Here is a 19,398-nt window from a genome sequence, read left to right as displayed (position 1 = left end):
TTAGCTGCAGAATTTTTGAGCAAAGATACAGAAAAGATACTTATTTTTATTACTTCATCATACATAGTAATTAAGTGGTTTACTGGAAGACATACAATTTTTTTTAGACTTTCATTTTGAAGTGATTCTAGTCAAGATACAAAACTGTTCCCCCATGACAAACACGTGCTACCTCTTTAGAGTTACTCCCAACAAATATTATTTTTATAGTTCAAGTGCACAAAGGCCAAATGAATGTTGTGGACTCAGGAGACAAAGGCACAGTGTCAGATACCTCCCGGTAAGTGTATCGGCCGTCCACTAGAGTCGAGCCGGTTAAGCCTCCGGGTCCAGCCACGGCTGCTGCAAGCCGATGACAAGCTATCAAGCTTCCTGTTACCAATTTCACTATTTCAAAATTTTTCTTCAAGTCTTGAATAATGCTCTTGGCAAAAACAAAAAGAAAAAATGGTATGAGAAATTTCTTCACTTACATTTCCTACATAAAAGTAAATAAAATCTATCCGAGAACTAGATTTACCAGGGAATTACCACAAAATTAATAAACTTCTCTGGTTAATTTTTCCTTCTGAAAGAGATTTTTTTTCTTTTTAAAGAAGACTTTCAAAAAAATTATTTTATTTCTTGCATATTTTTCCAGATCTTTCTTCCCAAGGCATTACACTCAGGAAGCTCTGGCTCCTTAAGCAAACTAAGTTTCTGCAATATAAAATAAGTCTTTAAATCTTTTCAAACAAATTTCTAAAACATCATTCTAACTTTTAAACATTGGCTTAGTTCAGTAAGTTAAGGAAATAAAAAACAAATGAGTTAAGGATATATCACAAAAGCTCCACAGAAATGGAAGCAGAGTGACATTTACATTCAAGATTATTAAATAAAATAAATTACATTAATAACTATGGAACTATAAAATAGTCACTAAAACTCAGCAATCTTACTGATGTTTTATTATTATGAAAGGTTATGCAAGTAATTGCATAATAATCAAATGCAGCTATACTCTTACCTTATCCTGCTTTTGATAGGTTTGTTTTATGAATGAGCGTGTGATTTCATGTAGCTGACGCAAGGCTGGTACCACCCATACAAACTGGGGATTATTAAGCTGAGATGACTAGAGTTAAAGAGAAGTTACATTGATTAAATTTATAAATAAATGTCAGTTCAAATTTATTAGCTATAAAAAATGTCCAAGTCAATTAAGTTTTCTTGTTACACATTCCATTATTTTTCTCTTCACATTGCTCATTTATAGTTTATCTCCATGCACTCATAATTCAGTCTTCAACTTCTTATTCTGCATGCAATCCTAAGGCCAAGAACTGCAAACAGGAGTGGATGTGAAGTGACAGTGAATGTATAGGGGTACACTAGCAAAAAACAGACGACAAGGAATTAGCAACTTCAGAGGATAGATTATAGGTAGCACAGGCTGCTAGGATATGTTGACGTAATAACATAAATTGATGGCAAAAGCTTAACTTGGATAATACTGAACTAGCTGATAAGTAAAATGATATAAAAACATGGTTTTCTATAATTACATGATTAAGATACCAATGACCTGATCAAGATATTAGTTGTGGTCTAAATATTAAAGAAATATTCATGACTGCTTCTATTTCCTAGTTAAAACAATTTTATGAGATAATTCTATTTTTTTTGTCTTTTTGTCTTTTTTGTTGTTGTTGCTATTTCTTGGGCCGCTCCCGCGGCATATGGAGGTTCCCAGGCTAGGGGTTGAATCGGAGCTGTAGCCACCGGCCTACGCCAGAGCCACAGCAACGCGGGATCCGAGCCGCGTCTGCGACCTACACCACAGCTCACGGCAACGCCGGATTGTCAACCCACTGAGCAAGGGCAGGGACCGAACCCGCAACCTCATGGTTCCTAGTCGGATTCCTTAACCACTGCGCCACGACGGGAACTCCAGATAATTCTATTTTTATAGCCACTTTACACTTACACTTTACTTTTTTCAAAACACTTTCAAATGTTATTTCTGAAACATGACAATTCAGATCTTCAAAGTACATATCTGAAAAGTCTGATGTTCATGCAATACTCTTTAATAAAAAGAAAAATGCTTTTTAATAAACAGCATCTTTCGAACCATGAGATTTCATTATAAAATTTGTAAGGATGTCAGTGTAAACACTATTGATCAATTGATCAAGTAACTCTCTACAAACTGAGTGACAGTATTGGGTCCTTAGCATTTATTTTAAAAAAAAGGTACTTTCTAAAAAGCCTTCTTGCTTCTTCAAGTCCTTCTGTAAGATGAAGATGCCTATGGGTCTAAAAAATACTTTTGATGTCATATGCAGAAAAATGCTGTACTATTAAATATATCAATGAGAGAGAGCTACTGTCAAAATAATACTGGCTTTCACAGTGACTAGCCCAAACAGCAAATACCATATTTCCTGGATTCTAAGATACAGGTTTTATAAATTTTAACAATTCTGAAATTGACACTTATTACAATTATATCAAAAGAAACTTACCAGCCACTAGGCCTAGTAGTAAGTTTAGATATAGCTGTCATTACCTGAGTATGTGCAAACTCAGCTGTGTACAAAAGGTATTTGCTCATTGACACATCGTTTCTATGTTATGTGGCATAGTTAGCACCAAACAAGGATGGCTTTTTAACTTAAATTTAGATTACTGGTTTGTTTCTTGAATGCTATCAGAAAGATTATACTAAGATGTAGCACTGACTAGCCTGTTGTGTCCATCAGTTCAATCAAAAGCGAAGAAAACTGCCAGTGGTCCCAGACTAAAGCATCTTTCAAAACCAGGAGAATTTGGTGTGACAGATTCATACCCTGTGAAGGGCTATATCACTTGGCATTAAATGTCTCTCTGTCCAAAGCTGCACTTTAACTCAAGAGAAACTGTTTCACTTGTAGGATATACAACTTAATGAAGGAAAAAAGCAGCTTGAGTTTCAAAAAAAAGACAAGGACGCAAAACTATATTCAACATGCCTCAAAATTTTACAATCAAAGATTTCAAAGAAGTCCAAACACTACACTAGATCATGGAAAGCAGTGTGCTACAGTGAGGCTCTATGTATTGGAGTAAACCTGCGATGCATCCTGCAATCACTGGCATCTTAGAATCAGAGAAATAAGGTGTATATTAAAAGCCAACTACCTGCAAGACTAGTTATAGTATTTCTGCTAAGGTACAGAAGTTGCAAAATGACAGAGATTAAATTTCTAAGTATTAAGTCCAAACTGTTATCTTCCAAAAGGACTGCAAAGATTAGGATTATAAATATAAACCCTTTAGTAAATAATCAGGTATATTAAAAAGTATCATTGAGATCAATTAAGTCAATTATGGTTAGATTATTTTTAACACTGAAAATTATCCTATAGAATCTAAAAAGTATTTCTTATATAGACTTTCTAAAGTTTAGCAAATAAGACAGATGTCATTTATTCCCTCATATCTATGACATTACATTGCTAAATTATAAGGAAATTTTAAATTATTCTTTTCCCTTTACAAAGGGTGCAAAAGACTATGGTGAACAATTAGAATTGAACATATCCGATAATGTCTCATAACGAAGTTGCGGTTTCATGAGTAGGAGTTAATGGTATATCCAAATTAGACTCAGTGTTAGATGAAGCCGTAACAGGTCAACTAATTTAGCCTGCAAACCTACACCTAAACTTTCCTTATTCATTTCTCTTAAAAGACTAGACTTCCAGTATTTTCACTGATGAGGAACTCAGGAGGCAGTGAGTTTTCTATCAGACTGTTTTCATAGGAAGTTCAATGATCTGTGATATTGAAACATGCCTTCCCATAACTTCTCAGGAGACTTAAAAAGTTGACTCAAACTTCTATAACAATCCTTGGGTATCTGAAGAAAGTCTTCATAGTCTTCCTTGAGTTCTCTGTTCTCAAACCTGAATATCCCACTTTCTCAACTGCCTTTTTTTTTTTTTTCCCAGACCTAGCCCTTTATCTAGAATCAGAGTAATAAACATTTTTAGAGGGGGGAGGACATTTTTAAAAAAGTATATCCTCCTGTGCTAAACCACAACACTGTGAGACTACACAGAGGGCATCTTGCTACTTTTACTTTCGGTTACATGTTTTGGCAGGCGGAGGCCACTCAAATATGGGTAGTAATGATTTTCGTGTCCTCATAGGTGGAGGAGAGGAGGTAAGAGGAAGGGAACCAACACTTACTGAAAGGCTGCTGGGTATTGTGCTAGGAGGCCTTAAGATAATGACTTAAGGAATATGCAAACACCACTAATTGAGTAAAAAGGGTTTTTTTTTTTTTTCATTTAGTATTATTTTTTGGATGAGTACATTTAAAATTTTTAATTGAAGGAAAAAAGAAGTGAAATAAGTGGGAAAGGGTTGGGGGCAGACAGTGGAAGGTATAAAGGAAGCAAAGGAAAGAGGACCAAGGAAGCCAAGGTATCCTGGCAGAATCTACAGAAATAAAGTTAAGAAATAAAGGTCAGAATTTCTGAACACAACAATGGAACTTAGGAATTTTAAGAGTGTCAAAGCAGAGGGAAAGGGAATCAGTCGGGGGAGTAGAGGTAGCTGGGGATGGGGGGCAGGGAGTAAGAGGTGGGTGATCTTGTCTTACCCTTTGCTTAGTTTCTGTGTAGCCTGGCAGGGAGACATAATCCCCAGTCAGCCCACCTTGCTGCCTGGCAGGAAAGGGCATAGCATAGAAAAACACCTTTAGTGGCAGTATATAACTCACCCCCCTGCCTGGAGTCATGTCGGGGGCTGTGATCTTCCCACTGCCCCCCCCTTTAGCTATGTGTACATCTGCAAAAGCGCTCAGTCGACTGAGAAGTGCTCTATAAATGTAAGTTATTATTCTCTGAAGTGAAAGAATGGTACATCAGAATTTCTTTACTGGGAGCAGTGGGATATAAAAAAGGAAGAATATTCTTTTCAAGACTCACAAAATGACTCCAAAATTCTCCCTGCTACTTTTTGAGTTTAGTTGTAAAACAACAGACATGAATGAAGTGACTGCAAAGAGAAGCAATAAAGATGCAGCGATGCTACTGGCTAGAAGGGCTAAGTCAGGCTTGGCTATAACAAGGAAGGAACAGGGGTCAGGAAGGAGTTTCTGGTTTCAAAAGCCATTTTCCTGGAGGGAGGAAAAAGTCCCTTCAGCTTTGACCGTCATACCTATAAAGAAATGTATCTGTTACTGTGAAGAAAAGACTACTGTCTATGTACTCTTTCCTTCTTACTATTACTACTGCAAATTCTAAACTTCTTAAATAACTCTGGATGCGCTTCGATCATAAAGACAGAGGGTGCTAAATTATCTGAATAGTTGAGCTGAGAAAAATGGAAAAATTCAAAATGCATCTGAGTAGAAAGAGAAATGCTGGGTTAAAGGAATAATCATCATCATGGTAATCATAGCCTGACCATTACCAGCTGCAGTTTGTGAATGATGTTTAATACAGAAAATTCACTGGACCAAATTTCAATGTCAGAAATACAACAACGTTCTTAAACGTCCCCAACTATACTTTACGACCAAGCATAAGGTACGAAAATAAAAGCCTATGGAAACACCAAGGACACTTAACCAGAGCTGAGTTTCTGAATTTAACAATGTAAGTTAGCAGTATTCAAGATCCTTCAAAGAAACGCTTGTTCGGAAAGCCAAGAAATATGTCTTACCAATGAAATGACCAAGTCATTAGCTGTTTACCAAAACCTTTTCTTATGTTAACAGTGAAATGAAACCTCTCTGGCTTCGGGGTTTGACGCTTCATCTGGGCAACCTGGGGGCCTGCATGGCAAGAGAAGGCTCCCTAATCAGGGCTGCTGCGACCACGGAAGCCCGCTCCATTGAGTGGCCACTGTGGTCATCCCTCTCCCTCTCTGAGGAGAGCCTTGATCTTCAATACCTGAGCCACCACCATCGCTGCCCACTCTGCCAACAGTCTTTCAGAGGGCAATCCTTAAGTCCAGAGCCACCTGGAGGCCAGAATTCTGGAGAGCAGGGCTGCCACAGCACCTGTCACTTCCCAGGTCTACCTTCTAAAACCAAGCCCCAGCAGCAAGCACTCACTCCATAACCCCTGGTCTAAGGAATTACCTTAGGAGCTCATCTGAAGCATGCACCTGCAAACCACTACGTGCCGGCACTGAATGAACTGCCTTCCTTTCTTTCTCTCCTCTTACTCTAGGAATGCTCCGCCACTGCTCTCTTACGGGAGAAAAATGGGCATGGCATTTAACTCAGAATGCTTCTTAAAGTTGTGCATACTTTGGATTTAATTTAAAAAAAGAAAAACCAAGTTGAAGGCCTTATAATCTTACGAAGATAAGACTACTCTTTGAATGTGACCCTGTTTTTTTTTCCCCTTTGAGAGACAATAACTCCCCAAGCTTTAAATAATAAAGCACTGGTCATAAGCAAATATTTAAACAGCGGTTTGTATCTGAATATTATTCTAAGAAACACTAAAATATACTATTATCTTAAAATTATGATGCAATTTATTAAAAGGAATTATTAAATGAGTATACCTTTTAGATGGTTCCATCTGCAAATTCTTACCTTGAATCCATCCTTCTTGTTTTTTTCCAAACCTGACCATTCTCCAGGCTGAAAATTAATTTTAAGAGAAATATGGGTTCATAAAGGCAGTACCTATAATTTCCCAATCTTGGACTCTAGGTAAGAGCTTCCAGATGGGATATTTATTTAATTTATATCACAGAAAAAGAAAACTATCTGGCTCTAATTAGTCAGACGATACAATTGCTCTGGCAACAAAACTAGACCAAAGATAAAACCGACCCTTTTAATATCTTCGATGCACTTAATGATGTAGCTCCTCTTGATTGCTTCTTTCACTGCATATGCATCACTAAGGATTGTCAGGTGCTCCTCCAAGGCCTGCTGAATAAGGCTACTGGGCAGCGTTGGGAGATGAGCCAATTCCCAGAGTACATCTAACACCTACGATAAACCACATGTGATGAGCTTAGCCCGTACGCAAGTAAAGCTGCTTTAAGTACTTGTAGCTAAAAAAGTCGTTGGATTCTCCTGCCTTTCCAGAAGTGGTCTCATAGCGAGCTTCCCGGCCTATTCGTCCAATCAGGCTTAAAAGCTTCTGTCTTACTCTATCACTCTCAGTCTCCCAGCTCTGCAGAACGAAAAAAAAAACACGACATAGGAATTACGTCCCAGACAAATTTTATCACACTGGAAAAACTTTAAACTTGAACTAAAAAGTTCTATAAAGTAAGAAAAGTATGTTTAAGCACTGCTAATTTAGAGAGAGGAGACCTCACAACAGCTTCTTTTAGGAAAATTTACAAGTAAGCACATTTGAACACATACCTTCTGAATGAGAACAAACAAATGATTAAGCTGATCTGAATTAAATTTGACAGCTGCTGCAGCAATAATAGTATGGATGTTCTCGATCACAGTAGATGATTGTCCTGACTAGAAAAGGAGACACTGGTAAAAAGTCAAGTTTTGGAGCCTGGAAAAACCTAAGTCTTTCCCCTGGCGATTTACACAAGTGAAAGCAAAACAAACGGTAACAAAGATAAATTGATTCTAGTCTAATCAGCATACACTTGCAAAAAACTGGCAAGACTACACGAAGCAATCATTATTAATGGTTCTCAGTTGGCTTGTTTAAATTCCTAGCAGCATTAGATCTTAAAAACACTACAAAAAGATGAGAATCAAGTTCTCAAGCTGACATATTACTTTAAGAAGAGGACAAAATATTTTCAACCAGCAAAAAAAAAAAAAAAAAAAAAACCAAAAACTTAAACCTATTAGTTTACCAGAAAAAAACATTCATTTTTGGCAGTTTATAAATGATCTCAGTTGAGAGTATTACCTGCCTCATTTTAAATTTTAAATTTTGCTCATAGACATTTGTGACCTCACTTAATATTTATTTACCCATGAGCAGTAACCCTCTGCTTCAGGCCATATGATCAAGCCTGTAGTTGAAAATTCACGTTATAACCTCAACCATGGCTTCCTCATGCCTCATTGGTTCTCCATATGAAACTTTAAAGACAGGGGCACTTTTAAAGATTCAATTCTACAAGATGTGGTCAGTATTGACTACACATACACATTCACTGAATGTAGTGTGGATACACAATTTATACATATATCATGGTCTTTAATCTTCAACTTTATGTGGATTCAAAACTTATATTCACGAAACAAAATTATATGAGAGTATTCGATGAAGGTCAAGACATGGAAGTAAAATTTATAGAACCTGGAGTCCCTGTCATGGCACAGTGGAAACGAATCTGAGTAGGAACCATGAGGTTGCAGTTCGATCCCTGGTCTCGATCAGTGGGTTAAGGATCTGGCGTTGCTATGAGCTCTGGTGTAGGTCGCAGATGAGGCTCAGATCTGGCATTGCTGTGGCTCTGGTGTAGGCTGGCAGCTGATAGACCCCTAGCCTGGGAACCTCCATATGTCGTGGGTGCGGCCCTAAAAAGACAAAAGACAAAAAATAAATACAGTAAAATAAAAAGTATAGAATCCAAGACTGTTTGCCTTTGGTCTTCCACCTACTTTTCTACGGTTTGCTCTGTAATGCTAGGCTGGGAGCCTGCAAAGTACAGTTCCTCTGCCAGCTACGCCGTTATGTTGTCAATGAGAGGCACTGCTAAGAGATGAGAAGGCAGGAGGATGGATGCATTTCTGGTTTATGCTCAGAGAGTGGATGCAGGTGCTGGCATTTGTGGCAGCAGGGTATTCCTAAAGCCCTGGTGGCAGTGTCGCATCTTTGACAGTTCTAACACTTGAGCAGTGAGAGCATCTCCAAAGGCAGCTTCCTTCCTAGAACTTAATACTCCCTTTTCCATTTTGCTCCTCCAGCATTCATACTTTCTTTTTTTTTTTTGCTCTTCCACCCTAGTGACACCTTTGTAGACAATCCCCTGTATTTAATTCCTTGTGAAATACCCAGTCCGCTTCTGGACTAAATTCTGACCAATGCAGTGACTAAATATATACAGCCAAGTTGAGCTCCAGGCTTCTTTCTGGCTTAGCAACTACAGGAAGGATAAGACCATTACTGGAAATAGACTGGAAAATAACTAGGTTTGGAACAGTTAATTTGAAATGTCTGTGCAATAACACATGTGAAGGTATGAGAGTTATGCATTTAGATATACTGCACTGGAACTCCAAGAAGAGGTCTGAATTAGAGATAAAATTCTGAAAGTCAGCAGCATCCAAATGTAGTCAAAGCCACAGGAGTGGATGAAACTGACTAATGAAAGACTGCACAGTGAGAAAAGGGCTAAAGGTGAAGGTCTGAAAAAAGCTAATATTCACAAAGCAGAAGAGACTGAGTGAGTCAAGGTGACTTAAGGAGGAATGCTGGAAAAGTGGGAGGAAAATCAGCAGAATGGATCATTAACAAAGGGAAGGAAAGAGAGAACACAGGGTATGGTCGAATCTGTCACAGTTGCTCAAGTGCTGAGAAAATGAGATCTGTAAACTCTAAGTATTACTATTGTCCTCATTTAAAAGAATGAAAGGGAGAGAACTTACTACTGAAAATTGATAAGCAAATAGAACTGATAAACAAAAGACATCCTTATTCCTAGCTCTTCCACTAACTGCTGTATAGCCTGCAGTAAGGATTCTCACTTTTTAATCTGAAAAATGAGAAGACCAGACTAGATCAGCAGTTTTACACCCTTTGAGGAATGGAACCCTTCTTACTTGTACAATCTCAGTACAAACTCTAAGCTGTAAGAGGTCTGAGGGGAGCCGCGGTGGTTAAAGCAAGATAGACGTTCCATTCCCTGCTCATTGACCACTCTTCTCGCTCCTTCTGATTTTTAAAAAAAATAGTCAGAAAAAAGGCAAAGGCAATTCTGATCAACTTACCTGTATCTTCCAAATTTTAGTGAGCTCATCTAAAGACAATTTACTGCCCAAGAGTTCAATAATTCCCTTTATACGATCACAGTATTGTGCTTGGTCTATGTTGCCTGCGAGGAAATACCAGAAAGGGAGACAGAGTAAACACGGACTTTCTAAAAACGATCCCATTAATTCATAGCAATATTAACTTGCTCTAAGAGTATTTAAAGGTTAACACACTCAAAGCAACAGTTTCATTCTTTTTTAATACAAAAATATACTACTTATGTGTTGGGTAATTTTTTAAGCAACTCACCTTCCAATGCAATTGACAGAACTGAGTTTTCAACCAGCCAGTCTAATAATCTGTCTGTATCTATAGCATTCTTCACGGATTTGGATAAAGTGCTATCTTCTATTAGTTTGGTTACCTAAAGAGATAGGATTATTGTGACTGACTCTAATGCAAATATTGATAATTAAAATCTTCATATACATTCTGTGACTTTTACAGTGTTACAATGTGGTCTGATAATTAGCCAAAATGTGTCAAGAGCCAGTTATTAGAAGTTAAGAGACTACTGGAGTTCCCGTCATGGCGTAGCAGAAATGAATCTGACTAGGAACCATGAGGTTGTGGGTTCGATCCCACTTGCTCAGTGGGTTAAGGATCAGGCGTTGCCGTTAGCTGTGGTGTAGGTTGCAGACTCGGCTCGGATCCCGAGTTGCTGTGGCTGTGGTGTAGGCCAGCAGCTACAGCTCTGATTAGACCCCTAGCCTGGGAACCTCCATACGCCACGGGTGCAGCTCTAAAAAGACAAAAAGAAGAAGTTCAGAGACTACTTATTTGTGATGTCTCTTTAAAAAGAACACAGAGCTTGCATTCCCTGGGCCACTGCTGATTGTTTGAGATAAGTATCTGACCAAACTTCAATCAGAGGCATCCTTCAAATTCTATACTTGGGACCAGAGAGAAAGCATTGGCTCTTCCCTGGTGACGGGAGCTGTCTATGGCCATGATGTCTACCATAGGAAAGATGTCACTCTCCAGGCAGAGATGTCACTCTCAAGGCCACGATGCTCAGGAGAGCAGAGATAAGACTTGGACAGAGTCCTGGCAGTAGTCAGTTCTGGGATTCCAGCTGTTCCTGTTGCCCACATGTGTCCTTGCCCTTCCAGGTTTGGCTGGTCAATCCCTCATTCATGTGACACAGCTCAGCCCTCTTCCATAAATTCCTCTTTTGGCCTAAGAGGATTCAAGATGAGTTTATTTCACTTGTAGCCAAGAACCCTAATTAATACAAACTGAGGGAAAATAACTGGAATTGTGGTGAACTGTACTGGATCCACCCGTCACTCACCAAAGCCATCTATGCTCATGTAAAGTTTAGGAAGGTGCAGAAAATTATTCCCATCATTTTGCTTAGATTATCACAATTATCATTTTGTTTTTGTCCCAAACCCAGTTAAAAGATCTGGATTAAATAAACACATATCTGAAATATAATAAAAGGAATTATATCCTTAGGGTAAAAAGTAAAACTCAAACTGTATAGTCATGGAATTACGCTCTAGGAATTTTCACTAAATATTTCAGAAAATGAATTTTGAATGGAATACATGTTAAAAAACACTTTAACAATTATAAACATATACACCATTTTATATATAACCACTGTTATTTCTTTTTGTATAATTACAAGAAGTTATGATTCTTTTATTTCCCCAAATTTCTACATTAATAACAACTTTTAGAGGAACTTAAGAAGTGTCCGTGCCGTAAGTCTTCTAGAGATGAATGCAAAACTTACTTCTTTGAGGGAATTCATTTTAGCGCTAAAATGTGGCGATTTCAGCATGCGCAGCAGGATGTCCAGACGAAGGTCGTCCACAACTGTCACCAGATCCGGTTGGAAGCGCATGCAAAGTAACTTAATGGCAGACAAAAGCTCCGGGATGCTAACCAATCTCTTTTATTGAAAAGCAAAGCAAACACACATACATACACAGAAAAAAACAAAGAACCATGAAAACATTTTGATGCTAATTCTTACACACACAAAGATATGTAACATTTTCAATAACAATGGTCTAGTGGTGACTGATACTCCACAATGTGACTTAACTACATTTTGCTTCTAAACAGAAATTAGCATAAGAGTGAGCAAAAAAAAAGGGAAGGGCCCTAAGAGAAACTCAAGGTAGACAAAATAAATCATGTTAAATTTAAACATTAAAATTACTTCAAACAACTTTGGATAAGCTTTTAGTACTGAATTATTTTAAAGCTTCTTCGATGCTATAACAATTATAGTACTATCAAAATGAACATGGTGGTAAAATTCTTAATGGCATCACTTACTGAGAACCCTACTTTCATTCTATTGACGGAAGGAACATCAACCACTTGGTACTTCAGAAAAACACATTCTTGGGTTGGGAAATGTAAATTGAATTTGATGTGAGCTGTATGTGACCAGACCCCAAAGAGCAATGGCGTGTGAACTTGGCCCCAAGTCCTGGCTCCGCTTCCGGGACAGGAGCTACCTGACTGGAGCAAGCATTACCTTGTCTTTGAGGTCCTTTTCCTCCACACTCCGCACGTCCTGGATCGTAGTAAGGATGACTGGGTCTAGCATGGGCTGCAGGAAAAAAAGTTTTGGCGTTAATAAGGACCCCCCAAATCTGTCCCCAAACTAGAGAGGAGATACTTTTTGATTCACATTTCACAAAAGAGAGGGTGCAATGCAAAGATCTGAATTCTAGCACCAGAGCTGTCACCAACTAGCCAATACCATTCCAAGGAAACCCTTAACTGACTCCGTGCCTCAGCTTCTTTACAGTCACAAGGCTGCAATCCCTCTCTTTACTGTCTTAAAAGGGTCCTTAAAAGAGCAACCAAAGACACATGAGTTTATGTAAAACATTAAGCATGAGTGTATTATTTTGTAAGGAAGTAATGTGAATTTGATTTAAAAAATAAATATGGGAGTTCCCATTGCGGCGCAGCGGGAACGAATCCGACTAGGAACCATGAGGTTGTGGGTTTGATTCCTGGTCTTGCTCAGTGGGTTAAGGATCTGGCATTGCTGTGCGCTGCGGTGCAGGTCACAGATGTGGCTCGGATCCCAAGTTGCTGTGGCAGCTGTAGCTCCGATTAGAGTGCTAGCCTGGGAACCTCCATATGCTGCAGGTGCGGCCCTAAAAAGCAAAAAAACAAAAAAAACTATCTATCTGTCTATCTATATATGTATATATTCACAGACCATGAAAAATAGGCTGTTTTATGTACTTACTTTTGCTTGCTGTTATAAATGAGGCCTACAGACAACATTCATGCACTGCTCCAGAATGGTAGCATAACCAGAAAACTAATTCTAAACAATATGTGAAAAGTAGTAAAATACTAGCTAGATCTAAATGATCACTTTCATTTAAGTGAAATAATTAAAAAGTATCTAGCGACAGGAGAAGACAGAAAATATTTGGTTGTCAAGGCCAAGAAAGCATTAGCAATGAATTCAAATGACATCAGGCAATTATCCAAATAGAATTTCCCTATTTACAGTTACACCAACTGCATAGTGAGAACTGAGGGCTGGAAGAATAAAAGATGCGTCACACTGCTCTTTTGTCAGTACGTGCCAGCCAGTCCTGCAGTTGTCTCACTGCGACTCTGAGATGGGCATGATTATTATCACAATTTTATAGATAAGGAAGCCAGGTCACAGGAGTTACATTAGCCTTCCAAAGTCACACAAGGAACAAGTGGTAGAAACAGGGGTTAATTCACATAAATATTATTTATTTATGTGAATTTATTGCTGAATGAATTTAAGGTTGGATAGTTTGATATAATTAAAATAAAGTTAAATATGCTTTGGTTGGAAATTCATATACCTTTTTCTCCTTTTAAAGTATGCTGTGCTTATATATGAAACCTAGAATTTCTAAAGAGCAGTATTAATTAGCAGCTGGACTATTTATACTACATCTCTCTCCACGGAGCAGTGCATGGATACAGAGCATGCATTTAAATATTCTATCCTGGCCTCGATTATTTAAAAGCCAATTCTTATTAATATTCATTATTAAATTACTAAAAGTCAAGATATTTTTGCCTCTTTATGTCTTAGTGTTTCAGCTACAAATGATTTATTTATATGCCTAATAAGTAAAAGGACACTAGTGTTTCTAAAGAGCTTAATATCCAGAATGAAGAAACACATTTAAGTAGCCATCCTGTTTCAGTTAAATATCTTACAATATTACTTTGATGTTTGAAGGCACTTAAACCTTAGAAATAGCAGAATTTTCCAGGGCCTACTAAAAAAATCCTATCTCTCTTGTAAAATGGCCCTAAGCAAATTAGACATTAGAAAGAAAGAATAGCAGATACGAAACTATTGCTCCCAAAAGGACACTAAGCTTTCAGAACCACTTACGCTGATTTAAAAAAAATCTCAGTGAAAGTTGTAAGAGTCACAGACTCATTTTTATAAAGGAAATAATAAATAGACATATTTCAATATGACATTTTATTCGGTCAAACTTGTTAACTGTAATGGAAAGAAAAAAAGGAAGTGTAAGAAGCCCTAAGCATTAGGAAGCTGAAAACTCACAGCTTTGACATCTTATGACCTGCTGACATACAAACTGCAGAAAATCAGACAAGATGAGCTGCTGCTAAACTGTTATTCAGTACTAAGTGACTTGCCTAGTAAGTGAGCCTAGCAGACTGCTCTACACTGCTTCATTGAAAGCATTATATGCCATGGAAGGCTCAGATAGTCCTGGGAAGGGCAAGGGAGATATGCCACCTATTTTATAGATAAGGAGGCAAAGTGAAATATATGCCGGAAATATTACATTTGATAAAATGATAAACTGAAAAGGTTAACCTTAAATGTTAGAGATCGCCTATACCTTAAGTTATTAATCACTTTTATTTATCTTCCGATAGATAGTATTTTCACTACGAGGATAGCTAACCTGGAAAGAAAAGTTATTCTGAATTAGGCACACTTCTGAACAACCTGATAAAAAGATAATCTTTACTGTTTGTATGTCTTAGATCACTGGTAAGTGTAAAATGGCCCACCTTACCTGAACCACTGAGGAGTTGAGGTACTCTGCACAGACCCCCAAGGGCTGCACCAGTGCCGAGACTGCCTGAAAAAAGACAGCAAAGGTGAGAGATACATGCGAGCAGGTTTCTTCCCTTCAGCACTAGGCAGATAGAGCCCTCTTAACACATCAGGGAACACTTTATACTCTTGGACAGGAAGAACTGACATAAAGATGTCCATTCACTTGAATTAGTATACAAATTTAATCTAATTTAAATCATAATATGCCACTAAAACTTCTTTGGAGGCCTGGATGAGACAATTCTAAAGTTCACATTGTAGAATAGCAAAAACTTTTATTTTAAAAGGAGAGAATAGTTGAGAAAGGAGTGAAATGTGCCTTTAACAACAACAAAAAAGTTAAGTCTTCCATGAAAAAAATTGTAACTTTACTAGACGACATAAACGGTCCAAATAATTGAGGAGATACTATGTCCTTGAATGCAAAGGACAAGTATTAGAAAAATGTCAATTCTTGACACCTATCAACTCAACACAATTCCACATATGATCTTGGTGGAACTTTCTGCAGGAGTATCTTTATTGAGAAAATTTGAGTTCCCTGGCCTCACTCAGCGTGTTAAGGATCCGGCGTTGCTGTGAGCTGTGGTGTAGGTCACAGAGGTGGCTTGGATCTGGCATTGCTTGGATCTGGCATTGCTGTGCCTGTGGCATAAGCCAGAGGCTACAGCTCCGACTGGACCTCTAGCCTGGGAACTTCCATATGCCACAGGTGCGGCCCTAAAAAGATGAAAAAGAAAAAAGAAAATGTGAGAAAAGAAAGATACTGAACAGAACTGCCACTAGCAATAATTAAAACAGTGGAGTAACAGTACAGAAATGGCCGAAGAATAACCAAAAGAATGAATGACTAGAATTCATGTACACATGAGACTCTGACATTTGATAAAGCCAACAAATCAAAATAATAATGAAAAAATTCATTAGATTAAATTCTTCAACTAAAAAAATTAGTTATCCATTTGGAAGAAAATAAAACTGGATCTCTATCTTACACCAAACATAAAAATAAATTCTAAATGAACTTAGGAACTTTTAAAAATGAAACTATACAAGTATAAAATGGAATGAATGTTTTTATAACTTTGAGATAGGGGAACATTTCCCAAGCCAATTATCAAACTTTCAAGCTAGTAAGGAAAAAACTGACTATATAAAATTTTGAAGCCTGTCTACAGCAAAAAGACACTATCAACAAAAAGGAAAAGAGAAGCAAAACCCTGAGGAAACATTTACAAATATACAAAATAGAAATAGCATCAATATACTTAATATAAAAAGAATTCCCAAAAATTAGTAAGACGAGCAATTCTAAAGAGACCTATGTAAAGACTGACAGTATGCAGCACTAATGAGAATATAAGGAAACGACTCTGCGCGAGTACAGACCGGTAACAGCTTTTTGGAAAGAGACTGCGCTATCAATCATAACTTTAAAATGTATGTAACAGTCTTTAGCCCAGAAATCCCATTTTCTAGGAATCTGTCCTTCAGAAATGGTAGCGTATGCACATAAAGACAAATTTACACGGGGCACTCTCTGTAACAGTAAAAACTTAGAAATAAGTCAACACTCCTCAAAAAAATAATGCTCCTTAATGGTATAACATTTGCAGGAACACACTGGAGCCATCAAAAACACTGACAGTACTAACCTGAAAAGATGTCCATGATATAATGGTACATGAAATTATGCTACCAGGTGTAACGGTTACAGTTTAGTCTTAAAGAGAAAGAGAGAGTATGCAGATAGATTTCAGATAAACTTAGACAAAAGTCAGAAAGGCTGCAAGCATTCGATGGGTAACCATGACCTCGAGTCGAGGTAGGTGTATGTGTGGGGGGTGGGGTGGAGGGCAGGCAACTTTCATTTCGTACATGTACAGGTATTTTAAACTGATGGATTGTGAATGATGTTTTGCCCCTTGTATTTTTCAAGTCCAAAAATATGTAAATGTAAATGCAAAATGAGTATATTCACTTGTACTCAGTCTTATAATACGACCTTCTGAGCTGGTCAGAAATCAGGCATTTATCATGAAATTTTAATTATACTTGTTTGCTAAAATTAGTGTCTAATTTTTGGAGTCTCTGCTATGCCTGAATTTTACCATATCCTCAATACAATCTAAACAATCTAATTTTACATCAACTGCAACAAATAACATCATTGTTTCAGAAAACAGTCTGACCTAAGGGAAAATACTTGGAGTCATCCTGAAGACGTGTGATAACACGGAGGGCAAGCCCAGATTCCTACTGTCCCCCCTTAGCCAATTTCTATCCAAGGAGGGAAGAAACTTTGGGTTTCTCTGTTTAAATAAATTAGCACTGCAGGAAATTAGTGAGTGTTTTAACCTTTTGCAAAAACGAAGTTCATTTCTATCACTGCCCAATGACCTATACAGCCAGCTCTTGAGAAACAAGCAAGGTGAATAAAACCCGATACTGAAGAGGTTTTTGTTTGTCTTGCTTTTTTAAGTCACTACCTACTATGTTTCAGGTCAATAAAGTCACTTCTAACACACTCAATCCATTCAACAGGGATCAAAATGACAGACTAACAACCTAGTTAATGTCCAGAGAGGGAAAGGAGAACTCTGATCAGTGTCAGCAGAAGGATCCACGATCTGGTAGATACCTAATCTTTAAGGATAAACAGCAGGTAGCAAGAAATAGTCAGTCTAAAAGATACTACAAAAAAAAAAAAAGAAAAAAGGAAATTAAAGACCACTATCACTGATGAGCATAGATGCAAAAGTCCTCAACAAAATATTAGCAAACTGAATCCAACAATACATTAAAAGGATTATACACTGTGATCGAGTAGGATTTATCCCAGGGATGCAAGGATTCTTCAATATCCGCAAATCCATCAGTGTGATACAACACATTAACAAACTGAAGAATAAAAAACAAGATGGCATCTCGATAGAGGCAGAAAATGCTTGTGACAAAATTTAACACACATTTATTATTAAAAAAAAATCTCTAGAAAGTAGGCATAAAGGTAACCTACCTCAACATAATAAAGGCCATATATGACAAACCCACAGCTAACATCATTCTCAATGGCAAAGAGCTGAAAGCATTTCCACTAAGATCAGGAACAAGACAAGGATGCCCACTCTCACCACCTTTACTCAAATAGTTTTGGAAGTTCTAGTCATGACGATCAGTGAAGAAAAAGAAAAAAAAGGAATCCAAATTGGAAAAGTAAAATCGTCATTGTCTGCAGATGACATAATACCACACATAGAAAATCCTAAAGATGCTGCCGGAAAACCACTAAAGCTCATCAATGAATTTAGTAAAGCTAGAGCGTACAAAATTAATACACAGAATCTCTTGTATTTCTACACACTAACAACAAAAGATCAGAAAGGAAAATTAAGGAAACAATCCCATTTACCATCACATCAAAAATAGTAAGATAGCCAGAAATAAACCTACGTAAAAGACCTTTACAATGAAAACCGAAAGATGCTGATGAAAAAAATCAAAGATGACACAGAAAGACCAAAAGACATACTGTGTTCTTGAACTGTAAGAATTAATGTTGTTAAAATAGCCATACCACTCAAGACAATCTACAGATTCCATGCAATCCCTATCAAATTACCAATGGCATTTTCCACAGACCTAGAATATAAAATTTTAAAATTTATATGGAAAAACGAAAGATCCCAAATAGACAAAATCATCTTAAAAAACAAAAACAGGTTACCAATGACCTTCTTCATAGAACTAGAACGAAATATTTTGAATTTTTTATGGAAACACAAAAGAACCTGAATAGCCAAAGCAATACTGAAAAAGAAAAATGGAACTGGTGGCACCAGGATTCCTGGTTTTGGACTACACTACAAAACTATAGTCATCAAAATAGTATGGTACTGGCACAAAAACAGAAATATAGCTCAGTGGAACAGGACAGAAAGCCCAGAAATAAACCTAAGCACCTATGGCCAACTAATCTATGACAAAGGAGGGAAGAACATACGGTGGAGGAAAAACAGTCTCTTCAATAAGTGGTGCTGGGAAAACTGGACAACTACATACATATAAAAGAAGGAAATCAGAACATTCTCTAACAACATACACAAAAATAAACTCAAAATGGATTAAAAACCTAAATGTGGAGTTCCCGTCATGGCGCAGTGGTTAACGAATCCAACTAGGAACCATGAGGTTGCGGGTTCGATCCCTGCCCTTGCTCAGTGGGTTAAGGCTCCGGCGTTGCCGTGAGCTGTGGTGTAGGTTGCAGACATGGCTCGGATTCCGCGTTGCTGTGGCTCTGGCGTAGGCTGGCAGCTACAGCTCCAATTAGACCCCTAGCCTGGGAACCTC

The 19,398-nt window shown here is 37.7% G+C and overlaps 1 protein-coding gene across 2 annotated transcripts in view; it reads right to left on the bottom strand.

Moving 5' to 3' along the window:
* Window positions 1-19,398, bottom strand: part of USP24 (ubiquitin specific peptidase 24) — a 164,769-nt gene that overhangs the window by 93,533 nt on the left and 51,838 nt on the right. For both annotated transcript variants that reach the window (XM_047788957.1, XM_047788958.1), the window contains exons 8-18: window positions 15,005-15,070; window positions 12,466-12,540; window positions 11,710-11,868; window positions 10,215-10,329; window positions 9,923-10,026; window positions 7,376-7,483; window positions 7,083-7,178; window positions 6,830-6,991; window positions 6,587-6,634; window positions 1,010-1,117; window positions 275-424 (exon numbers count right to left, since the gene is read on the bottom strand). In XM_047788957.1, the coding sequence (XP_047644913.1) occupies window positions 275-424; window positions 1,010-1,117; window positions 6,587-6,634; window positions 6,830-6,991; window positions 7,083-7,178; window positions 7,376-7,483; window positions 9,923-10,026; window positions 10,215-10,329; window positions 11,710-11,868; window positions 12,466-12,540; window positions 15,005-15,070 (1,191 nt within the window). The remainder of the gene's footprint in view (window positions 1-274; window positions 425-1,009; window positions 1,118-6,586; window positions 6,635-6,829; window positions 6,992-7,082; window positions 7,179-7,375; window positions 7,484-9,922; window positions 10,027-10,214; window positions 10,330-11,709; window positions 11,869-12,465; window positions 12,541-15,004; window positions 15,071-19,398) is intronic.

Source organism: Phacochoerus africanus, chromosome 8 (assembly GCF_016906955.1).
Source record: "Phacochoerus africanus isolate WHEZ1 chromosome 8, ROS_Pafr_v1, whole genome shotgun sequence".
NCBI lineage: Eukaryota > Metazoa > Chordata > Mammalia > Artiodactyla > Suidae > Phacochoerus > Phacochoerus africanus.
The sequence above is the reverse complement of the archived record's forward strand: the minus strand, read 5'-3'. Positions and strand labels throughout refer to the sequence as shown.